At 21.3% G+C, this 23418-nt stretch overlaps 1 protein-coding gene across 1 annotated transcript; it reads left to right on the forward strand.

Annotated features, from left to right (window-relative positions):
• Window positions 1-832: 832 nt before the first annotated feature.
• Window positions 833-22689, forward strand: LOC128956044 (menin-like). Its single transcript, XM_054301727.1, has 6 exons — window positions 833-1087; window positions 1270-1748; window positions 20239-20958; window positions 21040-21700; window positions 21780-22330; window positions 22416-22689. The coding sequence occupies exons 2-6, from the start codon at window positions 1367-1369 to the stop codon at window positions 22514-22516; spliced, it is 2415 nt and encodes an 804-aa protein (XP_054157702.1). The 5' UTR covers window positions 833-1087; window positions 1270-1366; the 3' UTR covers window positions 22517-22689.
• The last annotated feature ends 729 nt before the right edge of the window (window positions 22690-23418 follow it).

A 23418-nucleotide genomic window follows, 5' to 3' on the forward strand; every position in this document is an offset into this window, starting at 1 on the left:
TAATTAGTATAAATAATTTTTTAAACTAGCAACTTTTTTTAAAAAAAATAATAATACCGTATTAAGCTAACTGTTCAATAGGAGGCGCCCATTATCCTGCAACAATTTTATACATGCTCAATTATTTATTTATTGTACAGTATTTTCTGTACAGTATGAAACAGTCATAAAATTAGTGACAACACAACAATAAGTAAAGTGCCCACACATACACACACACACACACATTTATGACCCAACTTTCCCACCAAAAAATTTTATATATAGACTGTAGAGTAATAAACGGCTAATACCTAACTAAACTAACTAACTAGTAAGTAACCATGGTCACCCCTTAAAGCTTATATTATGTGGAAAAAACCTTTATGTCAACCCTATGCATATATATATACCGTTTTCATCCCCTCCCTCCCCCCCGACAGCATCCCTAAGCCGTTATATTCTATATGAATACACAAATACAAACATTACAAACAAGCAGTCAGTCAGTGTGTGTGTGCGGCGCTTATGATTATTGAATAAAAACAGTGGGAAAGGTATATCATTGGACGGGACGGTCTATGATATCACACGTATACACACACACACACACACACTGTAATAGTATACGAGAGAGTTGTATAGACAATACACACACACATATATATACATACATACATACATACATACACACACATACATACACACACATACATACACACACATACATACACACACATACATACACACACAYATACATACATACATACACACATACATACACACATACATACACACATACATACACACACATACATACTGTACTAACAGCTATTGCATAGACATTATTGGGTGAGTGTGTGTGTGAGAGAGTGGAAAAGCACTGGTAGTTTGCAGGCAGTCAATAGCAGCAGCAGTAGAGAAACGTTGGATAAATCTAACCAAACATTGCACATATACATAGACACACACACACACACACACAATGTTTTTATTATTATTATGTGATGTTATTGTTGTGTCAACGCTGTTGTGTCGCTAATACAGTATATATGATATATAAAGTATAGTATAGTTGACAGTCATTCAGTCATCAATACATTGTTTTGTATGAATATTAATAAATATTATTTTTAAGTGATTATTATGACTGTTATGTTTTTAGTTGTATCTCAAAACTAATTGCCTGAAAAAAACTAATTAATAAAAGTGTTAACTAATAATAATAATAATAATAATTAATTTCAATACAACTTTTTTTTTGTGTTTTATTTGTTTGCCCACCAAAAGGGACAGTCATTTACACGTTTATATTATATATGACATTACATATGACTACTACTACTACTACTAAACCCATTGACTATTATTAGTAGTACTGGTATTAATGGCAGACATGAGTAGCGCGCGTAACACTAGACGACTGTTTCCATTGAAGACCGTCGGCGATGTGTGCGAACTATTTCGGTCACAACTGAGACCCGATCGTCGGCCAAATTTGGCACAGTTGTCACTAGTGACCGGACTGATTGAAGCCGGACTAACCTGTAATCGTGACCCGATTGGCGGCGGCGGCGTCGGCGGCGACGACGATGACCTAATGGACAGTGACGGACGTATTAAGCATGCGGACGATCCGTACGGTGTTTCACCGATTGGTTTCGGCGGCGGCGGTTCTGGACACGTATCGGCGGCCAGTATACCCATACCGCATATTACGTGGCCAATGGTCGACGCGTTGCACCATAAGTTTGTTACACAAATTAAAGGTTAGTTATGATATGTTTTTTGCTATGACATACCATTCCCGCCCAAAAATTACCGTTTATTTTATGATATCCTATCTATTGATTGATCATATCATTTGATATATACCTAAATATATAAATGATTTCACTTTAAAAAAAAATTAATTATTTAAATATTTTAAAAGTTAAATAAATACATAACAAATATTTATTTAAAAAAAAAATTAATTTATATTTATTAATACATGTATTACTATTGTACCAAAAAAATAATAATAATAAATAACTATTAATAATATATGATTAAATTATAAGTGCATTTAAATTAATTACAAACACATATAATGTTCAATGAGTGTGTATTATATACGATATATCATAGTTATAGTTGTCATTGACATTGAATTCAATAATAATAATAATAATAAAAAATTATTATTATTTTGTTATTGTTGTCGTTATGTACCGTACAGTATGTGTGTATATATAAAGTATAATACTGTAAATCATATATTATATAGTATTTATACATATGTTGTGTGCGATATATTATACATATATAGTTTACTCTAAATACATATACAAACAATATATATATATATGATATATAATATATATGGGATATAGCGTGTTGTTATTATTATTGTTGTTATGTTATTAACTGTTATTAACGGTTTATGTGTGTTTCCCTCCCCTCCTCCCCCACATATACATACATATGTCTGGGGTTGTCTGGTTTATGTCTGTCCCACACAACAACAACAATAATCGTAATGATAACTAACAACCCGTATATATACTGTGTGTGTGTGTGTATCCACTGATTTGAGGTCAACCCACTTATTAATTAATTAATTATTATATATAAAAAATAATTTATATTTATTACAGTAAATCATTATCATTTGTACAGTCACTGTGTGTATACAATAATCAATGGCGAAAAAAATGTTATATAATTAGTTGTATAGTTGTATTATTATTACAGAATAATTACTAATTATTTAATTAGTAGTACTAATATTTTTTTGTTGCTGTCATTGATTGATACCATGTTTTTCAATTGATTTTTAAAAACATAATTTAATTAATAAAATATTTAGTATTAGTATTATTATAGTTTTATCGGATTTTAGATAATCTCATTGATGGATTAGTGATTAGTATTAGGGGTGGGGGAGGGGGTAATGTTAATCTCTCTCTCTCTCTATATATATATATAGTATATATTATTAATCAGCTTGCTAGTTTTTAAGCTAATCTATTGATAGTTATTATAAACCTATTTTATTTATATTTAATGGAAATTATTATTGATTTAGTTATAATTTAATATTACTTTTATATTAAATAATAATAATAATTAATAAATTTTTGTTACAAAAGCGATAAATATTACGGCAAAAAAGTTTTTTGTTGTTTTATTTAATTGTTGTTATTATTATTATATATTACAATACATTTACATCATTATATTATATAAATAATTAGTTATTTTCGTTTACTTAACAACTATTATGTGTTATTATTTTTTATAAAAAATATATAATAAACTATATTTTTCCAGTACTTTACAAATATATATATATATGTGTGTGAATTTGTTATGTAATTACTACTACTATTAATACTATTAATGATAAATTTATAAACACTACAAAACTAAAAAGTTCATATAATAATAATAATTATTATTTAAGTAATGTTTCTTTTAAATAGCTATCAAAACCATATGGTGTTTTTAATTTTATCTAAACTTATTATTATTATTAATTAAAAAAATAGAAATTTATTTCATGTTTAGAGTTTATTATATTATTATTATTATATATCATTTATAGTTATTATTTTTATTACAATTAAAAAAAATTTTTTTTAATATAAATAAATGATTATTATAAATCTGGTAATATATAGTATAAATATATATTTTGTAATTTAATTTATAGATACATATGTTCAAAATATACATTTACAACCATATAGTATATACAAACACAAACACACACACATACATACAAAACAAATCAAATTAATTACATCAATAGTAATTAAATATTTGTATAATACATTGGTAACAAATGCAGTATAATTTTATATATTGTAGAAACTTTTTAATTAAGATTGTATTTTTTGTTTTGTTGTTTATTTATTATTTAAAAAATTAATTTCAAAATCATTATTTATCAAATATTAGTAATAATACTAATAATTATATTAATTATTGGAAAAAATTTATTGATTTATTTATTTATGGATACCATTGGTTTTTAAAAATTGTAATATAATATTATACTGTATATATATATATTTATTTATAGTAACTATTATTATTATTATTTTTTTGTTGTTAAAAAATTGTCAATTTTATTACAATAACTTATTTTTGTCGGACGACTCTCTCTCTCTCTCTCTCTCTCTCTCTCTCTCTCTCTCTCTCTCTCTCTCTCTCTCTTTCTTTCAACTAACTATAATATATCTGAGAAATTATTGCACATTTTATTGCCAAAAATAGATGACATGAGAGAGAGAGACTATTACCCCCTTAAGAAAACAATACCCTTTACCCCCTCCTACTAAACCCCCTCTCCATGAGTTGATTACCCCTTTTTTCTAACTAATATATATATATAAGAAAACTAAAAATTCCGGTTGAATGTGTCATTGAATTTTAAAATCAATGGTATTTGTTGTTTGAAAAAAAAACAGTTTATTGCTTGTTTTGTTTTTCACTGGGGGGGAGGGGGTGATGGGTTAGGGGGAGTGGTTTAAAAATCAATGTTGTGTATCCGATGAAATTCTAGCTATACTGTAACTAGTAGTGGAAATTTCCAGAGTTTTTTTTTATATATATATTATAAATGGAAATTTCCAGAGCCACTGTACGCTAACTAAACTATATATAAGATAATTATTGATTTTTAACAACATTGTATATATATATTATATATACTGTATATTTGTTGTCAATATTTTTGTTATATATATTATTTAATTATCATATTTACTATATTATTAATTATTTGTTTTATATTAATTATATATGATATAATATCTTATTGATACAATATTGTTTTTTAGCTACATAAGTTTTTTTTAAAAAATTTTTTTTAGTAATACCTCCTGTACTCCCTGAGATCACTGAGCCTAGAGAGCTCCCTGAGCTAAATATAACTAACTGTCCCTGGTTTTCTCTATTTATTTAATTTTTATATATAATTTTTTTGCTTATAAAATAAAAAATTAAAGTTAATTTTTTAGTCATCAATTCTAGGAATAAATAATTATTCCATATGCTATAATGATAATGATAATAATAATTATTATTATTATTATAATAAATGTTTAGATAATATATATATATATATATATTTAAGTACATGTATATATATATATATATATATACTGTATTTATATTATTTTTATATATCTAATTATGTGGAAATCTATATAATGTAAACTATCATAAAATATTCATATGATAAGCAATATATAATAATACAGTAATAATAATAATAATAATAGTAATAGAGTATAAATGGTTAAATATCACATGTAATCATTATCAATAATATACAGTATTTATTATTATTATTATTAACAATGTTATTAGTTTTAAAAACAAAATATATATATATATATATATAATATCCAATAGTAATTTTATATTTATTTATTTTTTTAGTATAAAGATTAAATTAATGTAATTATAAATTTATTTTTTGATTAAACTTTTTTATTTTTTGTTTAATTAAACTACTAATACTCTATTGACTTAAAAGATTAAACTTTATTTTTATACCTATTCAGCTAATAATAATAATCATTATTATTATTATTTTTTATTAAGTAATATCAAAATAAGTATAACATTTGAAATAACATTAGAAAAATATAAATACTATCAGTAACAGATTATTAGCTTATATAAAAAAATATTGCATTTAATGTATAATTATATTATTTATTTATACAGTATATATATATATATATATATATATATATATATATATACTGTGTATTATTTTTACATTTCAATTGTATATTACTTTTAAATACTAAATTTTAGTAAATTAACATTTCCAACAGTTATAACTTATAACTATTGTACATATACTATATAAATAAAACGAAAAATTATTTTTCAGCACAATTCAAATATAAACAATAGTATTTATGTAAAGCTGTATTGATGTCGTCCTAGTATTAAATTGTATTATAAATTATATATATATATATTTATTTAAATTTTATTCTTAAATTTTTCTTTAGTTTTGCACATTTTAAAAATAAACATTAATAATAATAATAAGTACAGTACACATACATACATACATACATACACACACACACACACACACACACACACATGCATACATACATAAATAAATTCAAAAATTGGTGAACTATATACTTATATATTTATATGTATATAATTTAATATTTGTTATTTAAATTTGTAATCCACATATTTTTATTTTTTTTAAACTTTATTTTTTTATAGTATTATTATTATTATCTTGAAAATAGAAAATAAAAAATAATAATAAAATAAATATAAATACAATAATAATAATAACAAAATTATACTAATAATAAAACATGTTTATGTACTATATATACTGTATATATATATATATATATGATATAATATTTATATATATAATATATTGAATATAAACCGTTAAGTGTTTTTATATTTTACAGATGTCTGGGTTGGGCACAAATTATTTAGGCATTTATCTACACTATGTGTGTGTGTTTTTTAGGGGGGATAGGGTAGGGATAGGAAGTGAAGCCAATTATATAATATAATATTGAATATAATAACACTATGTATTAAAATAAATAAATATTGTACTAAATATCATAACAATCAGTATATTATTGTATTATTATTATTTGACACATATCCGGGTCTCTCTCTCTCTCTCATAGTTATAGTCATAACTTACTTATTGACTGTTTCCCTCTCCTCCTACCCCCTCACCCACCAGATCAAACAGTCCTACAAAAAAATCTAACCAAACTGTGTTAGTAATGTAATAATAATAATATTTTTGGTTATCTATATCTAACTATATATCTATAGCAATAGGGGAATAATATAATGTAATAATAATAATAATAATAATAATAATAATAATAATAATAATAATAATAATCATTATGTTTATTGAACGTCGACTGCTGACTACCCCAGTGTTACATATTATTATTATTAGCCTAACGCCCACTCCATAGAGGATATATTGTATCAATACTACTACTAATAATAATACAGTAATAGTGAGATATTAATATTATTAATTATGATATTATATATATTTTTTTTATTTTCAATGTTGGCGTAATAATTATCAGAGATTCACGTCATTGTATATTATTTATCATATTTTTTTTTATTTATTTAATTAATTATTTTTATATATAAAACAGTATATACTAAAAAAGTCAATGAATAAATTATTTATTATCAATATTTTATACTTTAAAAAATTATTTATTAAAATAATCTAATTTATATATAAATAATTAATTATCAGTAATAATAGTTAAAATATTTATTTAAAAAAAATTTGTTGTATTATAATATATTTTTGACGTTTGTTTATATTTGAATATCTACTGTCTATTTATGATATTATATTTATTATTGTTATTATTCTATATTACAATAATTCATAGTATTTATATAGTAATAATAATAATAGTTAAAAAAATATAACATATATAGTATATACCCAAAAAAATAGACCACAATTTTCTAAGTATTATTTATTACAATAACAATATAATGATAATAATAGTAAAAATAGTATAAATATAAGAGTAATTTATTTTTCAAAAATATAAATTCAGTTTTATTTTCTATGGTTTTTCCCAGAATATTCTTGAAGTTATTTATATATATATATATATATATACACTGTATATATAATGTATAATCATTGGGGAAAAAATAATATGAAGGTCTTAATGAATCAATACATGACTTACTGGATTCACCACAACATTCACCCACACTATAATACTCACCCACTCTCCTACCCGAAACCATTTCTATAGACTAACACGTATTTATCCCAAATAAAAAAACTTGCAACTAATCCAACTAACCCTTACATGACATGTCCAATAGGACTGACTATATATATATATATATAGAAAAATCTCATCGATATTATGATCACATAAACACAATATATATATATATATATATATATATATATATATATATATATATATATATATATATATATATATATATATATATATATATACTGTATTTACTATACAATCAGTACCGTATGTTTAACTTATACACTGAATATACTACATATATATGTATATATATATAGTGACAAAAATAAGTTATATATATATATATATATAGCCGATTTCGCGCTCTATGATCGATATTTATCATTGTATGAGATATAGATAGATAGATAGATAGAGAGAGTATAGAAAGAGTTAAATGTCGCGCACCGTTATGTTATATTCCTCTCTCTCTCTCTCTCTCTCTCTCTCTCTCTATCACTATCTTTGTTTATCAAATTCATACACATTTCATAACAATATATACTGTATATATGTATATCTATCTAAAAACCTACACATTTTAGTTTATAATAGATTTAGTTTTTTTTCATCTATTTTATTTTTCTCGTCACTAGTTTATTATTATTATTATTAAAATAGATAATAACTGTACTCTACTTTGTATGTGAATTGTGATTAGAGTCTAATTATTGATAAACTAAAATGTTTTTATTTATTTTTAGTAAAGAATATTTATAGCTAACTATACATAAATACAGTATATATATATATTTATAGTTATATATTATTAAAACACATAAACATGTTTACTATGTTTTGTTGTATTGAAAAATTTATATAATAAATAATTTATTTATTATATATATAAATTTTATATTGACCAATGATTAACTGTTTGGATGAAATAATGATTGAAATAAATATTAATTATAATTTAATGTTTATAATGTGTGTGGGCGAGTAAATTTGATATTGATTTATATATATATATATATATATATAGTTTTTTTTTAATTATTTAAATTGTGTGTTATTTTTATAACACAATTGAAAATATATATTTTTAATAATAATTATTTTTAAAATGTTAAAGTTTGCGAGTGTGTGTGTGTTATTTTTATCTTTATTATCATAATTAAACATTTTAACTAAAAATTTTTACTAAATATAAACATGTACATTATTATTATTTTTAGTATTAGTATTTGACAGTTAAATTAACATATTTTTTATTTTTTAAAAAAACTATTACTACTATTAATAAATTAATGGTTTAAATAACATAATATATATAATGACGTATATTTAGTTTATATAAAAGTTTTGTTTAATACATATATACTAATACTAATAATAATTATTATGTACATTACTATTAGGTTTTTTTTGTTGCTTATTTTGTTTAATTAGATTTTTGTTTTATATTATTATTATTAGTAGTAGTAGTAATTTATATTAAACGAGTGTATATACTATACTAATGTTATATAATTGAAAGGTATATTACTATTTCAAATAATATAAATGAGTATTAGTAACAATATATTTTGGTATTTATATTATAATATAACAAACAAAAAAAATAAAAAATTATGCTAAATGTACATATATAATTTATATTAAGTATTATTATTATTTTATTTGTTATTATTATTACTATTTTATTATTATTATTATTATTATGATTATCCACATTTTCTGCTAATTGATGCGTTAAATATTTGTTGATCAGCAAATTTTTTTCAACAATTTTAATTATAATGATTACTGCAAACACACACACACACACACACACACATATATCAATATATATAAATATTTATATATAAATTTATATTGAAAAAGTATTAGTACTATAATTTATTGATTATAAATTAATTATAAAAAAAATAATTGCACCATATGTTTATTTAATTAATAAGTAAAAACAACTATATATAATGTATTTTTACTATACATCTACATTGTTGTTATGAATATTTTGTTTTATATAAACTATTATATGCCCATAATTTTTTTGTTATATATGCAATATTTTTATTAAAGAATATTCTTTATATTATAAATAAATTACTTTTTTTATTTATATATTTATTTGATATATATTTTTAATATTTAGGTCAAATAAATATAAATATATTTCATAAATAAACTATATAATAAATAATATATATCAAGGTAACATTACTATATATATATAGGTAGAAAATATTATGATGTTTTTATACTACTAGTTATAATAATAATAATAATAATAGCATTTGATAGCGCATTGTAAATAATTTATATTATATATATTCAATATTAAATATTAAATTATTTATTACATTTATATACAGTATATCGTACAGTAAATATTATAGTATTTTATTATTGTTACATTAAAAATTCAGTATATAATGCTTATTAATTTATATATTATATATTGTATAAATAATTGTATATACAGTTTATAATATTTGAGATAAAATTTTTAAAACAATTTTTATTTATTTATTATTATTATTATTATATAAAAAAAACTGTGACTATGATTAATGGGATGTCTGGGGTTCGAGTCGTGAAAACTTTTAAAGTTTTTTTGTTGCTATTACTTTCTCTCAAAATAATAGGTTTTATTTGTTTATTTATATATATATATAAATTTGATGCTAGACTTGACTTTTAGTATATATATTGTATATATGTAAAAGGGCCTTACATTAATCTCGCACACGCGGTTTTTGCTATAATTCTTAAACGGAGTGAGATATATTAATTTTGTAAAAAGAGTATTAAAAAGTGATTTACACGTGATATTATAAAATATTAAATTTTTAATTTTGCTCACGTGATCATATTTATTCTTGGATCTTTGCAAACCACTATGTCATAACCTAAACTATAAATGCTAAAATAAAATTTCAATACTAAGTTTGTAATGCCTAAACTGGAAATTTATAGGAAGAAAAAATTTTTAAAATTGGTCGAAGAATAAATTTTTTATGGCTTTTCAAACTTGTGGAAAAACACATTATATAAAATTGTGGAAAATAAAATGACGTTATTTATGGACAGTAGACACTTATTAGATAGAGATATTAATACTATTGCTTATTCTGAAAACAAAATTTTTTTATGTTAAATATTTTTTTAGATAATTAAATTACAATAAAAAACAACATTATATTTCGATAATGCAATTTTTAATTAAATTTGATTATCTAAAAAAATATTTGACATAAAAAAATTTTGTTTTTAGAATAAGCAATAATATTAAAATCTCTATCTAATAAGTGTCTACTGTCGATAAATAACGTCATTTTATTTTCGACTATTTTATATAATGTGTTTTTCCACAAGTTTGAAAAGCCATAAAAAATTTATTCTGCAACCAATTTTAAAAATTTTTTCTTCCTATAAATTTCCAGATTAGGCATTACAAACTTACTATTGAAATTTTATTCTAGCATTTATAGTTTAGGTTGTGATATAGTGGTTTGCAAAGATCCAAGAATAAATATGATCACGTAATCAAAATTAAAAATTAAATATTTTATAATATCACGCGTAAATCACTTTTTAATACTCTTTTTACAAAATTAATATATCTCACTCCGTTTAAGAATTATAGCAAAAACCGCGTGTGCGAGATTAATGTAAGGCCCTTTTATATATTTTGGGTCTATTTTTTAAGTGTTTTTTTTGTTTTTTGAAAGTATTGCCAGAATTTTTGTTTTTTTAATTTATATATACAGTAAATAAAAATGTTTGTGAATAAAAATAAATATATATATTATAAGAGTTTTGTTTCAATTACTATATAAAAAACTTTTTATTTTATTTTTTTTTGTGTGTCGATCAATAAAATCTAATTTTATAATTTTTGTTTTTTGTTTATCTTTAAAAAAAATTATTATATAAATTTAGATTAATTTTAATCTATTAAATATACACACACATATTAAGTACATTGTAATAAAAATTTGTTAGTTTAAAAAAATATATATTATTTATTGTTATTTATTAGCAAACTTTAAGTACAAAATTAAAAAATATTTGACAAAAATTTTTATTGTTTTTGTTGTTTTTATTTTTCTCATCTAAAAAAATTCTTTTGTTATTTTAATATATAAAAAACAACTTCACATAAAAATAATGTTTATATATATTTATACTGTATATATATAGTATTTATAAGATAATTATATATATATATATATATATATATAATATAAAGTAGCACTCAAGTGATTGTTTTATTTATACAGTAATATATTCATAATGTTTTTATTTTGTTGGTATATATGTTGTAGTTGTTTATCATTATAAGTGTCGTTATTGTGTTGTTGTTTGTTTTGATGGGAGAAAATTGTATTATTATTTTATAACATTATTTTTTCGTATTATTAAATTGTATTTAATATATGTTAGTTAGTTAGTATATATATATTTATTATATTTATCTAAATGTTTTATTGATGTCTATTATTATTATTATTATCTGTATTTTTATGCGATTAGATATTTGCTATATTGTTTGACGTCAATCGTATGTTTTTTTTTGTTGGTGAGTGGGTTAGTGGGTAAGTATATATCTGAGAGATTGATAGATAGATAGATAGATAGTTAGAGAGAGAGAGAGAGAGAGAGAGATAAAAATATTGTCAATACTGTATTGTATTGTACAGTAAATCTGTAATGAAATGTCATTATCATGTGTTTTCTGCTAACTTTTCTATAACTATATGTATAATACAGTGTAATAATAATAATAATAATAATGAAATCTATATATCTGTATATAAAAATTGTTGTTCATATTAGTAGTAAATTTAGTAGTCTATTAGTTATAATGAATTATTATTATTAATTATATCAAAAAAAATTTTTATAGCTATAATGATGTTGATTATGAATCATTTTTTGTTGTTGTTGATGTATATATGATATGGTTAATAGTCTTATGGGAAAAAAAAGTTTGTAATACTGTAACTACAGTATTATTATAATAATAATATAAAGTAAATAATAATAATTATTATTATAATTTAGGATATGTACTGTTATTGAGATTTATTTAATATTAATATATATATATATATAGTATATAACAATAATTGTTTTTTATTTGTTTACTAATTTCCCGTTATAAATGTGTACAAATATTTCCGTATATTTTTTTAATGTATAGTATTTTATATATTTTATATATCTTATTATTATTATTATTATTATTATTATTATTATTATTATTATTATTATTATTATTATTATTATTTTGGTATTAATAATACATTTTATTTTGATTTTTTACTTTGATTTTATTTATTTTTATTTTTTGTCGACATAATAATAAAAAGGCATTCATGTGTATACACTAATCTAGTTATACTGTAATAGTAGTAAAATATTTTTACTAAAAATTAATCAAAACTAGTAGTCAATTATAATACTAGTAGTCTTTATATATACAGTATTAATATATACTAGTATTAGGTGGTAATACTGTGTAGATATTGTAATAAAAATAGATTAATAATAAAAGAAAACATAAAAAAATTTATAATTAATTTTGTTATTGTTTTTATATACTATTATATATATATAAATTTATTTCCAAAATTGACTATATTAATAATGAAAATAATCTTAACAAATAATAAAAAATAAAATAAAAATTTATTGCAAACCGCCTACACATAACATATAACGGTGTTATAATATGTATGTATGTATGTATGTGTGTATATATATATAAGGTTATATATATATATATATATATATGTGTGTGTGTGTGTGTGTGTTATTGTCGCTTAACATTTATATATTTATTTGTTATTTAAATAATATTTTTTTTAAAACAACATTTATTATACTATTGAAAATAATTTACAGTAATTGTTTTACTAGACTATTATTGTATGAATATATATATATATATATATTACTGAAAATTGTTATTTCAATAATGTTTTTAATTTAATTTAATTAAAGTGATAAATGACATTATTTATTTTATTTATTATTATATTATAAAATAAAATTGGTAGTAAGGTTTTTTATTATTATTATATAGATAATAAAATATAATAATAATAATAATAATAATATTATTATATTTTGAAATAATATTGCTAATAATGATGAAAACTATAATAATAAAAAATAAAAAAAAAACAATTTTCTATTAAATTGTTTATATAATATTATTGTTGACTAAAAGTAATATTTTTTCATATTATTAAATATAATATCGTAATTTGTTTACTAAAAAAAATAAAAACTTTATCATTAAATAAATTGATATAAAAATTATTATTATTATTATTATTATTATTATTAGTTTATATAATATTATTTATATTTGTTGTTTAAAATATATTAATATTTTCCAAGAAATAACAACAACACAACAATAAATAACAAAAATAAAAATATGCAAAATATATATACAGTTATATACCGTATATATATATATATATATAGTTTATAATGAAATAAATCTATTTATGGGCACAGAGTGTGTGTGTATGTATGTGTGTGTATGTATGTATGTGTATGTATGTATGTATGTGTGTGTGTGTATGTATGTATGTGTGTGTATGTATGTATGTATGTGTGTGTGTACAGAGTTTTACGGATCAATTTTTTTTGGCTATAAATTTGTTTATAACAGTATATTGTGTTTATATTACTTGTGTGTGTGTGTGTTAACCTTGGATATGAAAAATATATTAGTAGTAATATAGTAGTAAAAAATATAATATCCATTATTTATTATATAAATATATTTTTTATTTATATATATACTTAGAAAAAACCTAATCAAACCAACAGCGCGATCGCGCGCTTGTATATACCGTTACCTACCATAGACTAGCCATACAACACACACACACACATACATACATACATACATACATACATACACACACACATACATACATACATACATACATACATACATACATACATACATACATACATACATACATACATACATACATACATACACACAAATACATACATACATACACAACACTATATAGATATTTATTTAAATAAAATGACATTACATGACTGTGTTGTGTATGTATCGATCTGTTGACAACATTTTTTCACATTTAACTGTGTTTTACTGTATATACAGTATATATATAATATAATATATATATATACTCTATATACAGTACTTATAATAACAGTAAAATTTAACTATATGTACTCTATAAAAAGTCAATGCTTATTGAAATAGATTAATTGATTTTAGCTAGCTTAATTATTATTATTATTTTTTTACATAATTAAATAATTATCTAATTGATGTTTATATTTTTTCCATATAAAAATTAATTAACTACTAAATTAAATTTATAGTTGGCATCCAATTATTTTTATTGAATATATATATATGTATGTTAGCGATATAGTAGTGCAATAATTATCATCATTATTACTGTATTATTATTGATATTAATTTAGAAAACAATATCATGTGATATGTAGATGATATAAAAATTATTATTTTATTAATTTATATATAGTATATGTTTTCTATTATACTAACAAAATTAATTAATTAATATATATATATATGTATATATTTATATATCCTATGCTATACAATAAATATTTGACATTAGTGTAAAAACATTACTTTAATAATATATATATAAATTTATTTTTTATACTGTATATATATTGTATATATAGAAAAAAGTTATATAAAAAATTATTATGCGCACTAACATTTTTTGGGCTATATTGTTTATATATATAATTATAAGCATATATATATATATATATATATATATATATATATATAATAAGATACAGTATATATAATATGTATAGCATTTATATTGTACTCTATTTATTATAAAGAGGATTATTGAAAGAGAGAGAGAGAGAGAGAGAGAGAGAGAGAGAGATTATCATCTAATTAATTAAATAGTTATACAATATATATACATATAGTATAATAACAAATACAATATAAGCTATTAATACAGTATATAATATATTTGCTATAATTTAGTAATCTGATTTAAATATTAATTAATAATTTGATTTAAAAAAAAAAAAWTTTTAGGGGCTATTCTAATAAATATTAATCAATTAAAACATTATATAAAAAATATATATAAACTAAACATGATTTAATAGAAAAAAATGATTAAATAAAAAATATTGATTTAATACATTCTGTTTAAATATAAAAAAATTGATTTTTTTTGTGTGTAAATAATTATTAAAACTTTTATATAGTGTAGACATTAATCATATATAAATAGCATAAAAATATATTTTATTAAAATTGAATAACAAAATAATTTTAAGTTAAATTTTGTTGACAAAAAATATATATAAATAAAAAAAAATATTTTTTATTTATTCAAACTAAATAGCTATTAAGTATAAATAAAATTAACATTATTTAGATTTTTACTTTATATATTTTACATATTTTTACTATTATTATTATTATTAATATTTTTTGTTGTTAAAAACAATCTATATATAAAAACAAGTTATTTATACAATAAATATATATATATAGTCTAATAAATGGTTATTTTTGTTGTTTATGTAAGCAATAAATATACTGGTATTTAGTTTTTTTTAAATATATATATAATATATACATAAACTAAGAAAAATACTAATAATATTTTTTTTTGATTGAAAACATTATGAAATTATTATATCGGTATTATTTATATATAAAAAAATATGTTTATTATTAAATATAATTTATTATATATATTGAATTTAAAGTTCAATATTTTTGTTATTTATTAATAAATAATTCAATATTTAGTTTTTTATTTTTTATCAATACAGTACATATGTAAAATTTTTGTACATATTATTATTATTATTATTATCATTCAATATATTAAATAAATTAAATTTTATTGCTATATTTACTTTATATTTTACATTTACATGTACTTAAATCAAATAAATTTTTATATTTATTTCATAAGCTATTGATTATTAGAAAATGTTTTTTTTAATATATATATTTCATAACCTGTTTTTATTTTTATAGATAATTAAATAGCATTTTATTATTATTTATATTATTAATAATTCTATTATTATTATTATTATTATCAACAATATTATTTAAATATTGATATTTTTTTAATAATAGTTTATACTTGAATTGTTAAAATAATATATAAAAATTGTATGCAATTATTTTAGCAATTAAAATAAAAATTAAATAAATTAATAATAACAGTATTAAAATAAGTAAATATTTAAATAATTATTTTTGTTTAAATTTATACTTATATATCAATTATTTAATAATTTATTTTTAAAAATACTTATACACTAATGAAAACTATATTTTTATAATTAAAAGTTAAATATTTAAATGTCATTATTTTATGTAAATTTTTTTCAATGAAAAATAATTTATATTTCTATATCTTAACTTTAAATATACAGTATATTATTTCGTATTAATTGACGTCAAAATAAATTATTTAAAATAAATATTTTAGTCATATTTGTGTTAACGCGACTGTCATTTTAGTTGTATATATATATATATATATATAATATACTGTTGTATATTACATGTATATTATTGTAGATTTCATATTAAATATAAATTTTTATAGAAAATATTTTTTAACAAATAAAATAAAATAGTTTTATTGTTTTGCGTAATTCAAATAATAATTGTTGAAAAACTTGTATTGAATTTTTTTATTTTATATTTATATTTCAAATGACATTTGATTTTTTCCTAAAAAAATAAAAAATAACTGTATATTAGACACACTATAGTAGTAAACAATATTTAATTTATATATTTATATTAAAAAAAATTGATAAATATTTATATACAGATAATTATATTTTTTGTTTTATAAATATATAGAAATTGTTTTATTTTAAACTAGAAATAAAATAATAAGTTTAAGTAAAGTTATAGTGATGTCGTAAAAAAGGATTTTAATGATTAGATAATATTTTTTTATTATATTTAATCAAATTATTTATATATTATTTTATTTTTGTTGATAAAATTTTATCAATTGCTGAGTTATTTTTATAATATTTATTTATTGTAATATTACAGCTATATTAAAATTTATAAAATTATAGATATAACTAAAAAAAATAATTAATGTTAAAAATTATTATAATAAATTTTATCTTAAATAATAAATAATGTAGCGCTATATTAGATTACATGTTAAAATTAAATTATTATTAATATTTAATTTATGGGTTATAAATATGTAATAATATTTATATTTTGTTGTTAAAAAAATTTCTTATAAATATAATTAATTAGTTACACACAGTTAATATAATATATATATAAAATTGTTTAATTATTTTTTTTATATGTTTAAATGGTGTGCACTATTGAAACACACAAATTAGGTTACACTTATGTTTGGCATCTATTCATATAATATATATAATTATAATATTTATGTAATAATTTTTTGTTTTGTTTGTACATAAAAAAAAACATTTGACATCAATTAATTCATATATGAATAGATGCTATATATATTTTTAATTCATTTATAATATTAATATACATATATATTAAAATATGTATTAAGAAAAAAATGAGTTTAATTAAAATATTTGAAATAAAATATTTAAAAAAAAAATATTTGACAAGTGATTGCCAACAACAACAAAATTTTCAAATTATTTTTTTTTAGTTTTTTTAATATTATTTTGGCTCTGAAATTGGATTTCATAGTTTTTTTTATTATTATCACAAAAATACAATTTTATGGTTTTATATATTTCTAATTAAATATTTCTATATCAATAAAAGAGTTATATTATAATAGGAATAATAATAATAATAATAATAAGTATTTTTTATAATCTTATATTTAAAAAGAAATATTTTTTACATTACTATTAAAATTATTTTCAGTTCATTATTATTATTATTATATTTTTTAACTAAATATTATCGCTTTATTTTTTTATCACTTAAATAATTATATTGCATTATATGGCATTGTATTACTTAAAAGTAATTAAAGGGTTTATGTTATCATATACTGTATATATATGTGTTATCTCACTTGAAAAATGTGTTTTATTAGCCAACAAATAATAATAATAATAATAATATAAAAATAACTATATATATATATATATATATATATATACATACACTATTAATAACACAAAAAATTGTGTTAAAATAGTAAAATAATTAATTTCAAAAAAAACTTATTATTATGTATTATATAAAAACATATGTGTGAAAGAAACACTTAAAATTATAAATTAATCATTTAATAAATTATATCACATTTATATAGAGTATAATATATTTTTTTAAAATAAAATATTTTTTATTTCTATATCATATATTTATTTATAGTTGAAATCCTTTTTTTATAACATTTTATTTAATAATTTTCTGTTATGTACTATATTTTTAATGACTTTATATTAATAATAATAATATGAAATCATTTGATTAATATTTTATTTTTTTAATATATTATTTTATATCATATATGATATTGTAATTTTAGTTTTACATGAAATAATTTTATTATCAGCTAATTTTCATGAATAATTTTTATACTGTATATACAGTACTATTAGTAATAACTATCTTATTATGAAATATTTTATATATCATTTAATATACTGTACTAATAATATATATTGCAAAACTTTATACAATTTAATTATAATTTATTAATAAATAAATACAGAGAGAGAGAGAGAGAGATTTAATTAATTTTATTTTTAATATACAAATATAATATTTTTAAGGCAAATAGCATTTAATTATTAAAAAATATTTTACAAAAATAAAATAAGGCAATAAAATTAATACGAAAAATATTATAAAGTTATAAATTAATAATAATTAATTAAGTATATAAATTACTGTATATATTTAGTTTAAAATACAGTACATAAATATACTGTATATATATATATATATATATATATATATATATATTTATATATAAAATAAATTAAAATTTATTATAAATTTATTTATTTTGCTGTTGAAAATATAATAAAATAAATATTACAAAATATTTTACACTTAATTATTAACACTACAATATAAAACTATTGTATAAACATTTCATTATAAAAGCATTTTTATTATTTATTTATTTTTTATTACATTCACTTAATTATTATTTTTATTATTATTTTTTTTGAAAAATAATATTTTAAATCAATAATATACTGTACAATAATGTACTGTATATACAATACTATACATTATTAAAAAAAACATTTTTATTGAATTAAACAAATAATAATAATAATTAAAAAAATTGATTGATTACTAAAATATATTATAATATTATAGTAGTTTTAATAATTTTATTTATTTTTTTCAATTAACTAATTAAAATTAATTAAAATTAAAAAAATTAAATTAAAAATTTTTCTCTGTTATCCCAACCAATCAATTAAAAAGGATCGGTAGATCTGTCTCTATACCCGAAACGGACGACCAGAGATTTGATTAAAAAAATATCGGACGTCATATGGTCACACTTGTCGCGTACATACTATAAGGACAGGGCTCATCTGCAAACTATCTACTCCTACCTGACCGGCAACAAACTCGATTGTTTCGGTGTAGCCTACGCTGTAGTAGCTGCCTGTCAGGTACTGGGTCTCGATGACGTACAGTTGGCCTTATCGGAGGATCACGCATGGGTTATATTCGGTCCCGACGGCGAAACATGCGAGGTTACCTGGCACGGTAAAGGTAACGAAGATAAACGCGGCCAACCAGTGGCCACCAATACCGATTCGTGGCTGTATTTGAACGGCCACAGGATTGTCTGTTCCCGTTATATGACAATTGCTGCACTGGTATCGGCAATGAATCCGTCGATCAATGCTACCAACGAATCGGAAGAGTTGGCCATTTTACAGAAGGAGTTGCTATGGTGTCTGTACGATTACGGCCATTTGGCCACCTATCCGATGGCCATCGGTAATCTAGGTGATCTGGAAGATATTTGTCCATCGCTGACACCGCGCAAGTCGCCCGTCGAACTGTTCTACGAGGCCATACAAGTGGCCAAACGAGTCTATGCCGATCATCATGTCTATCCGTACACCTATCTGGCCGGTTATCTCTACAGAAATGGCCGCTTTAAGGAGGCTCTCAAATCATGGGCTGATGGTATGCGTTGTTTGTTTCTTTGTTTGATAGCACCGGTAGTTTTTTGTTAATGACAACTGTTTACTTGTTTTCTTTCAATAGCCGCACAAGTAGTCAAACAATACAACTATACCCGAGATGACGAAGAGATCTACAAAGAGTTTCTGGAAATAGCCAACGAACTGATCCCACATATGGTTCGTGTAGTGTCGGCCGGCGGTCTGGAGCCGTCGGGAATGTCGGCCCGTCCGCTACTCCAGGATCCCGAATGTTTTGCATCGTTACTGCGCTTCTATGACGGCCTGTGCGGCTGGGAAGAGGGTTCATCGACACCGGTACTGCATATCGGTTGGGCTAAGCCACTGGTGGCAACTATATCCAAGTTTCCCCATTATATACGATCGAAAGTCGATATCAAAGCCGATGATAAACCGGAAAACGACGATAGAGTGGACAGCGATAGTGATGATGACAACGATGACGATGACGACAATGATGTGATGGACAGGGATGTCACTAAACAATCTACAAAACAACAAATAAGAGATGAAAGCAACGTATCGTCGACGACGACGACGACAACTTCGGCGGCGGCGGTGACGACAACAACAACAAAATCATGTGATACTACTACTACTGCTAACAACAACAATAGTAAACAACAGACAAGTCTTAAACGAAACGGTTCTGTCGATGATAGCCAACAGTCTGGACGACTGGTAGACATCGATGAAAGTGATATCCAATCGGATGCAAGTTTAGGGTCAGTTAGTTGTCTGTTTTTAGGACATACCTTATGTTGTGTTATATTATAGTTTTATTAACTTTTGTTTGTTTAACAGTCAATCGGAGTCGGAACTCATCAAATCACTGGTCAAAGACATGGACGCCACCGGCGAACCCAATCCGACTATAGCTGCGTTGGCCGCCGCCTGCAGTGAAAACATACTGAACCCCCGATTTCTATTGGGTCAGGACATAGAAAATGCTTTTACAAATACACCGCCGTCGGGAACGGCTTCGGCACCGACCAGTAGTACCGAAAACAGTGAATCGTCGACAACGACGACTGCAACTACAACACCGGCAACAGCAGCGACAACAACAGAACCGGCTGTTAAAGTAACGGAACCGTCAAAACAGGTGTCGACTGATAGCAGCCAGAAAACCGTAGCCAAAGAGGATAAGCCATCAGTGAAAACTGGTAGTACAACACATACCGTCACCAGTGGTGGTGGTCATCACTACGAGAAGACATTGGTAACGTTGACGAGTCACAAGTTTGCCGGACTCAAGCACCTGCTGTTGGCCGACAAATTGAATACATCGGCCATACAGTTACAGTTGACCGCCCAGTCGCAGGTGGACACTAAAAAACGATACCGACATTCAGGTTAGTAGTGTTTTGTTATTTAGTTGATTACTTTAATTATAGCAAAAATTATTAATTATTTTTTTCTTAAAATTATAATTTAAAGCCACATTCAAAGGCAGTTTAATGGGTGGACCGGAGTTTGATTTTGTGGCCACAACTACCACAACACTGTCGCGCACAAGCAAACGGATCCGACGCGAGTAAATAATAATAATAATAATAAAACTACCTGTCCTTCATCATCAAACATGCTGTAACCAATATCATCTCATAACGTGTTGTGACCACTTGATGCCCGCCCTTCCAACCCAACCAGTGCGCCCCCCACCAGCGATACCAGATCGGCACCCGATATATAACTACGTATATATATATTTATATATTGTTTTTTTTGTTTGGGTGACAAAACTATTCAATATATTTATTATTAGATTATATTTTTTTTTAGCACATCTAATAATAACATATAAAGCACACAATATATATATATATACCGATTATCATATATATATATATATATATATATATATATATATATATATATATATATATATATATATATATATATATATATATATATATATATATATATAAATATTTATAATATTGATATATTTATAAAGAGAGAGTTATCCTTAAATATATATTTATATTTGTGACCAAAGTTTTATTTTCACTCATTTTATTTTCTGGTTTTCATTTCATATCATTTTTTTAGAGAGACTACTACTTTGACTAATACTATTGCAAATATATATTTAGACTATAATATAAGTTATATATATAACTGATATTTAATTAACAATATTATTATTATTATTATCACTTCATTATATTAATAATAATAATAATTTGATTTATTAATTGAGTTTAAAATTTCTATCATTATTATTATTACTGCAATTTTTCTTCACATAAATATGGATACAATATATTTTGTTTAATTTAATTTAATAAGTTTTTTTGTGGTAATTATTGTGATTTAAGTTATCGTTTTTTTTTGAGTTTATGATTTATGATTATTATTATTATTATTTTTTTAATAATAATTATTATTGATATCTAAGAGTTTATATATTAATATTATAATATATTTATATGCACCA

This window comes from Oppia nitens, unplaced genomic scaffold (assembly GCF_028296485.1).
Source record: "Oppia nitens isolate AA-2021 unplaced genomic scaffold, nextdenovo-longstitch-racon4-pilon3 scaffold12_pilon_pilon_pilon, whole genome shotgun sequence".
In the NCBI taxonomy this organism is placed as follows: domain Eukaryota; kingdom Metazoa; phylum Arthropoda; class Arachnida; order Sarcoptiformes; family Oppiidae; genus Oppia; species Oppia nitens.

Coding starts and splice junctions, on each gene's coding strand:
- LOC128956044 (XM_054301727.1), top strand. CDS start 1,367: ATGGCAGACATGAGTAGCGCGCGTAACACTAGACGACTGTTTCCATTG. Junction 1,749..20,238: donor GTTTGTTACACAAATTAAAG/GTTAGTTATGAT, acceptor TCAATTAAAAAG/GATCGGTAGATCTGTCTCTA. Junction 22,331..22,415: donor AAAACGATACCGACATTCAG/GTTAGTAGTGTT, acceptor TATAATTTAAAG/CCACATTCAAAGGCAGTTTA.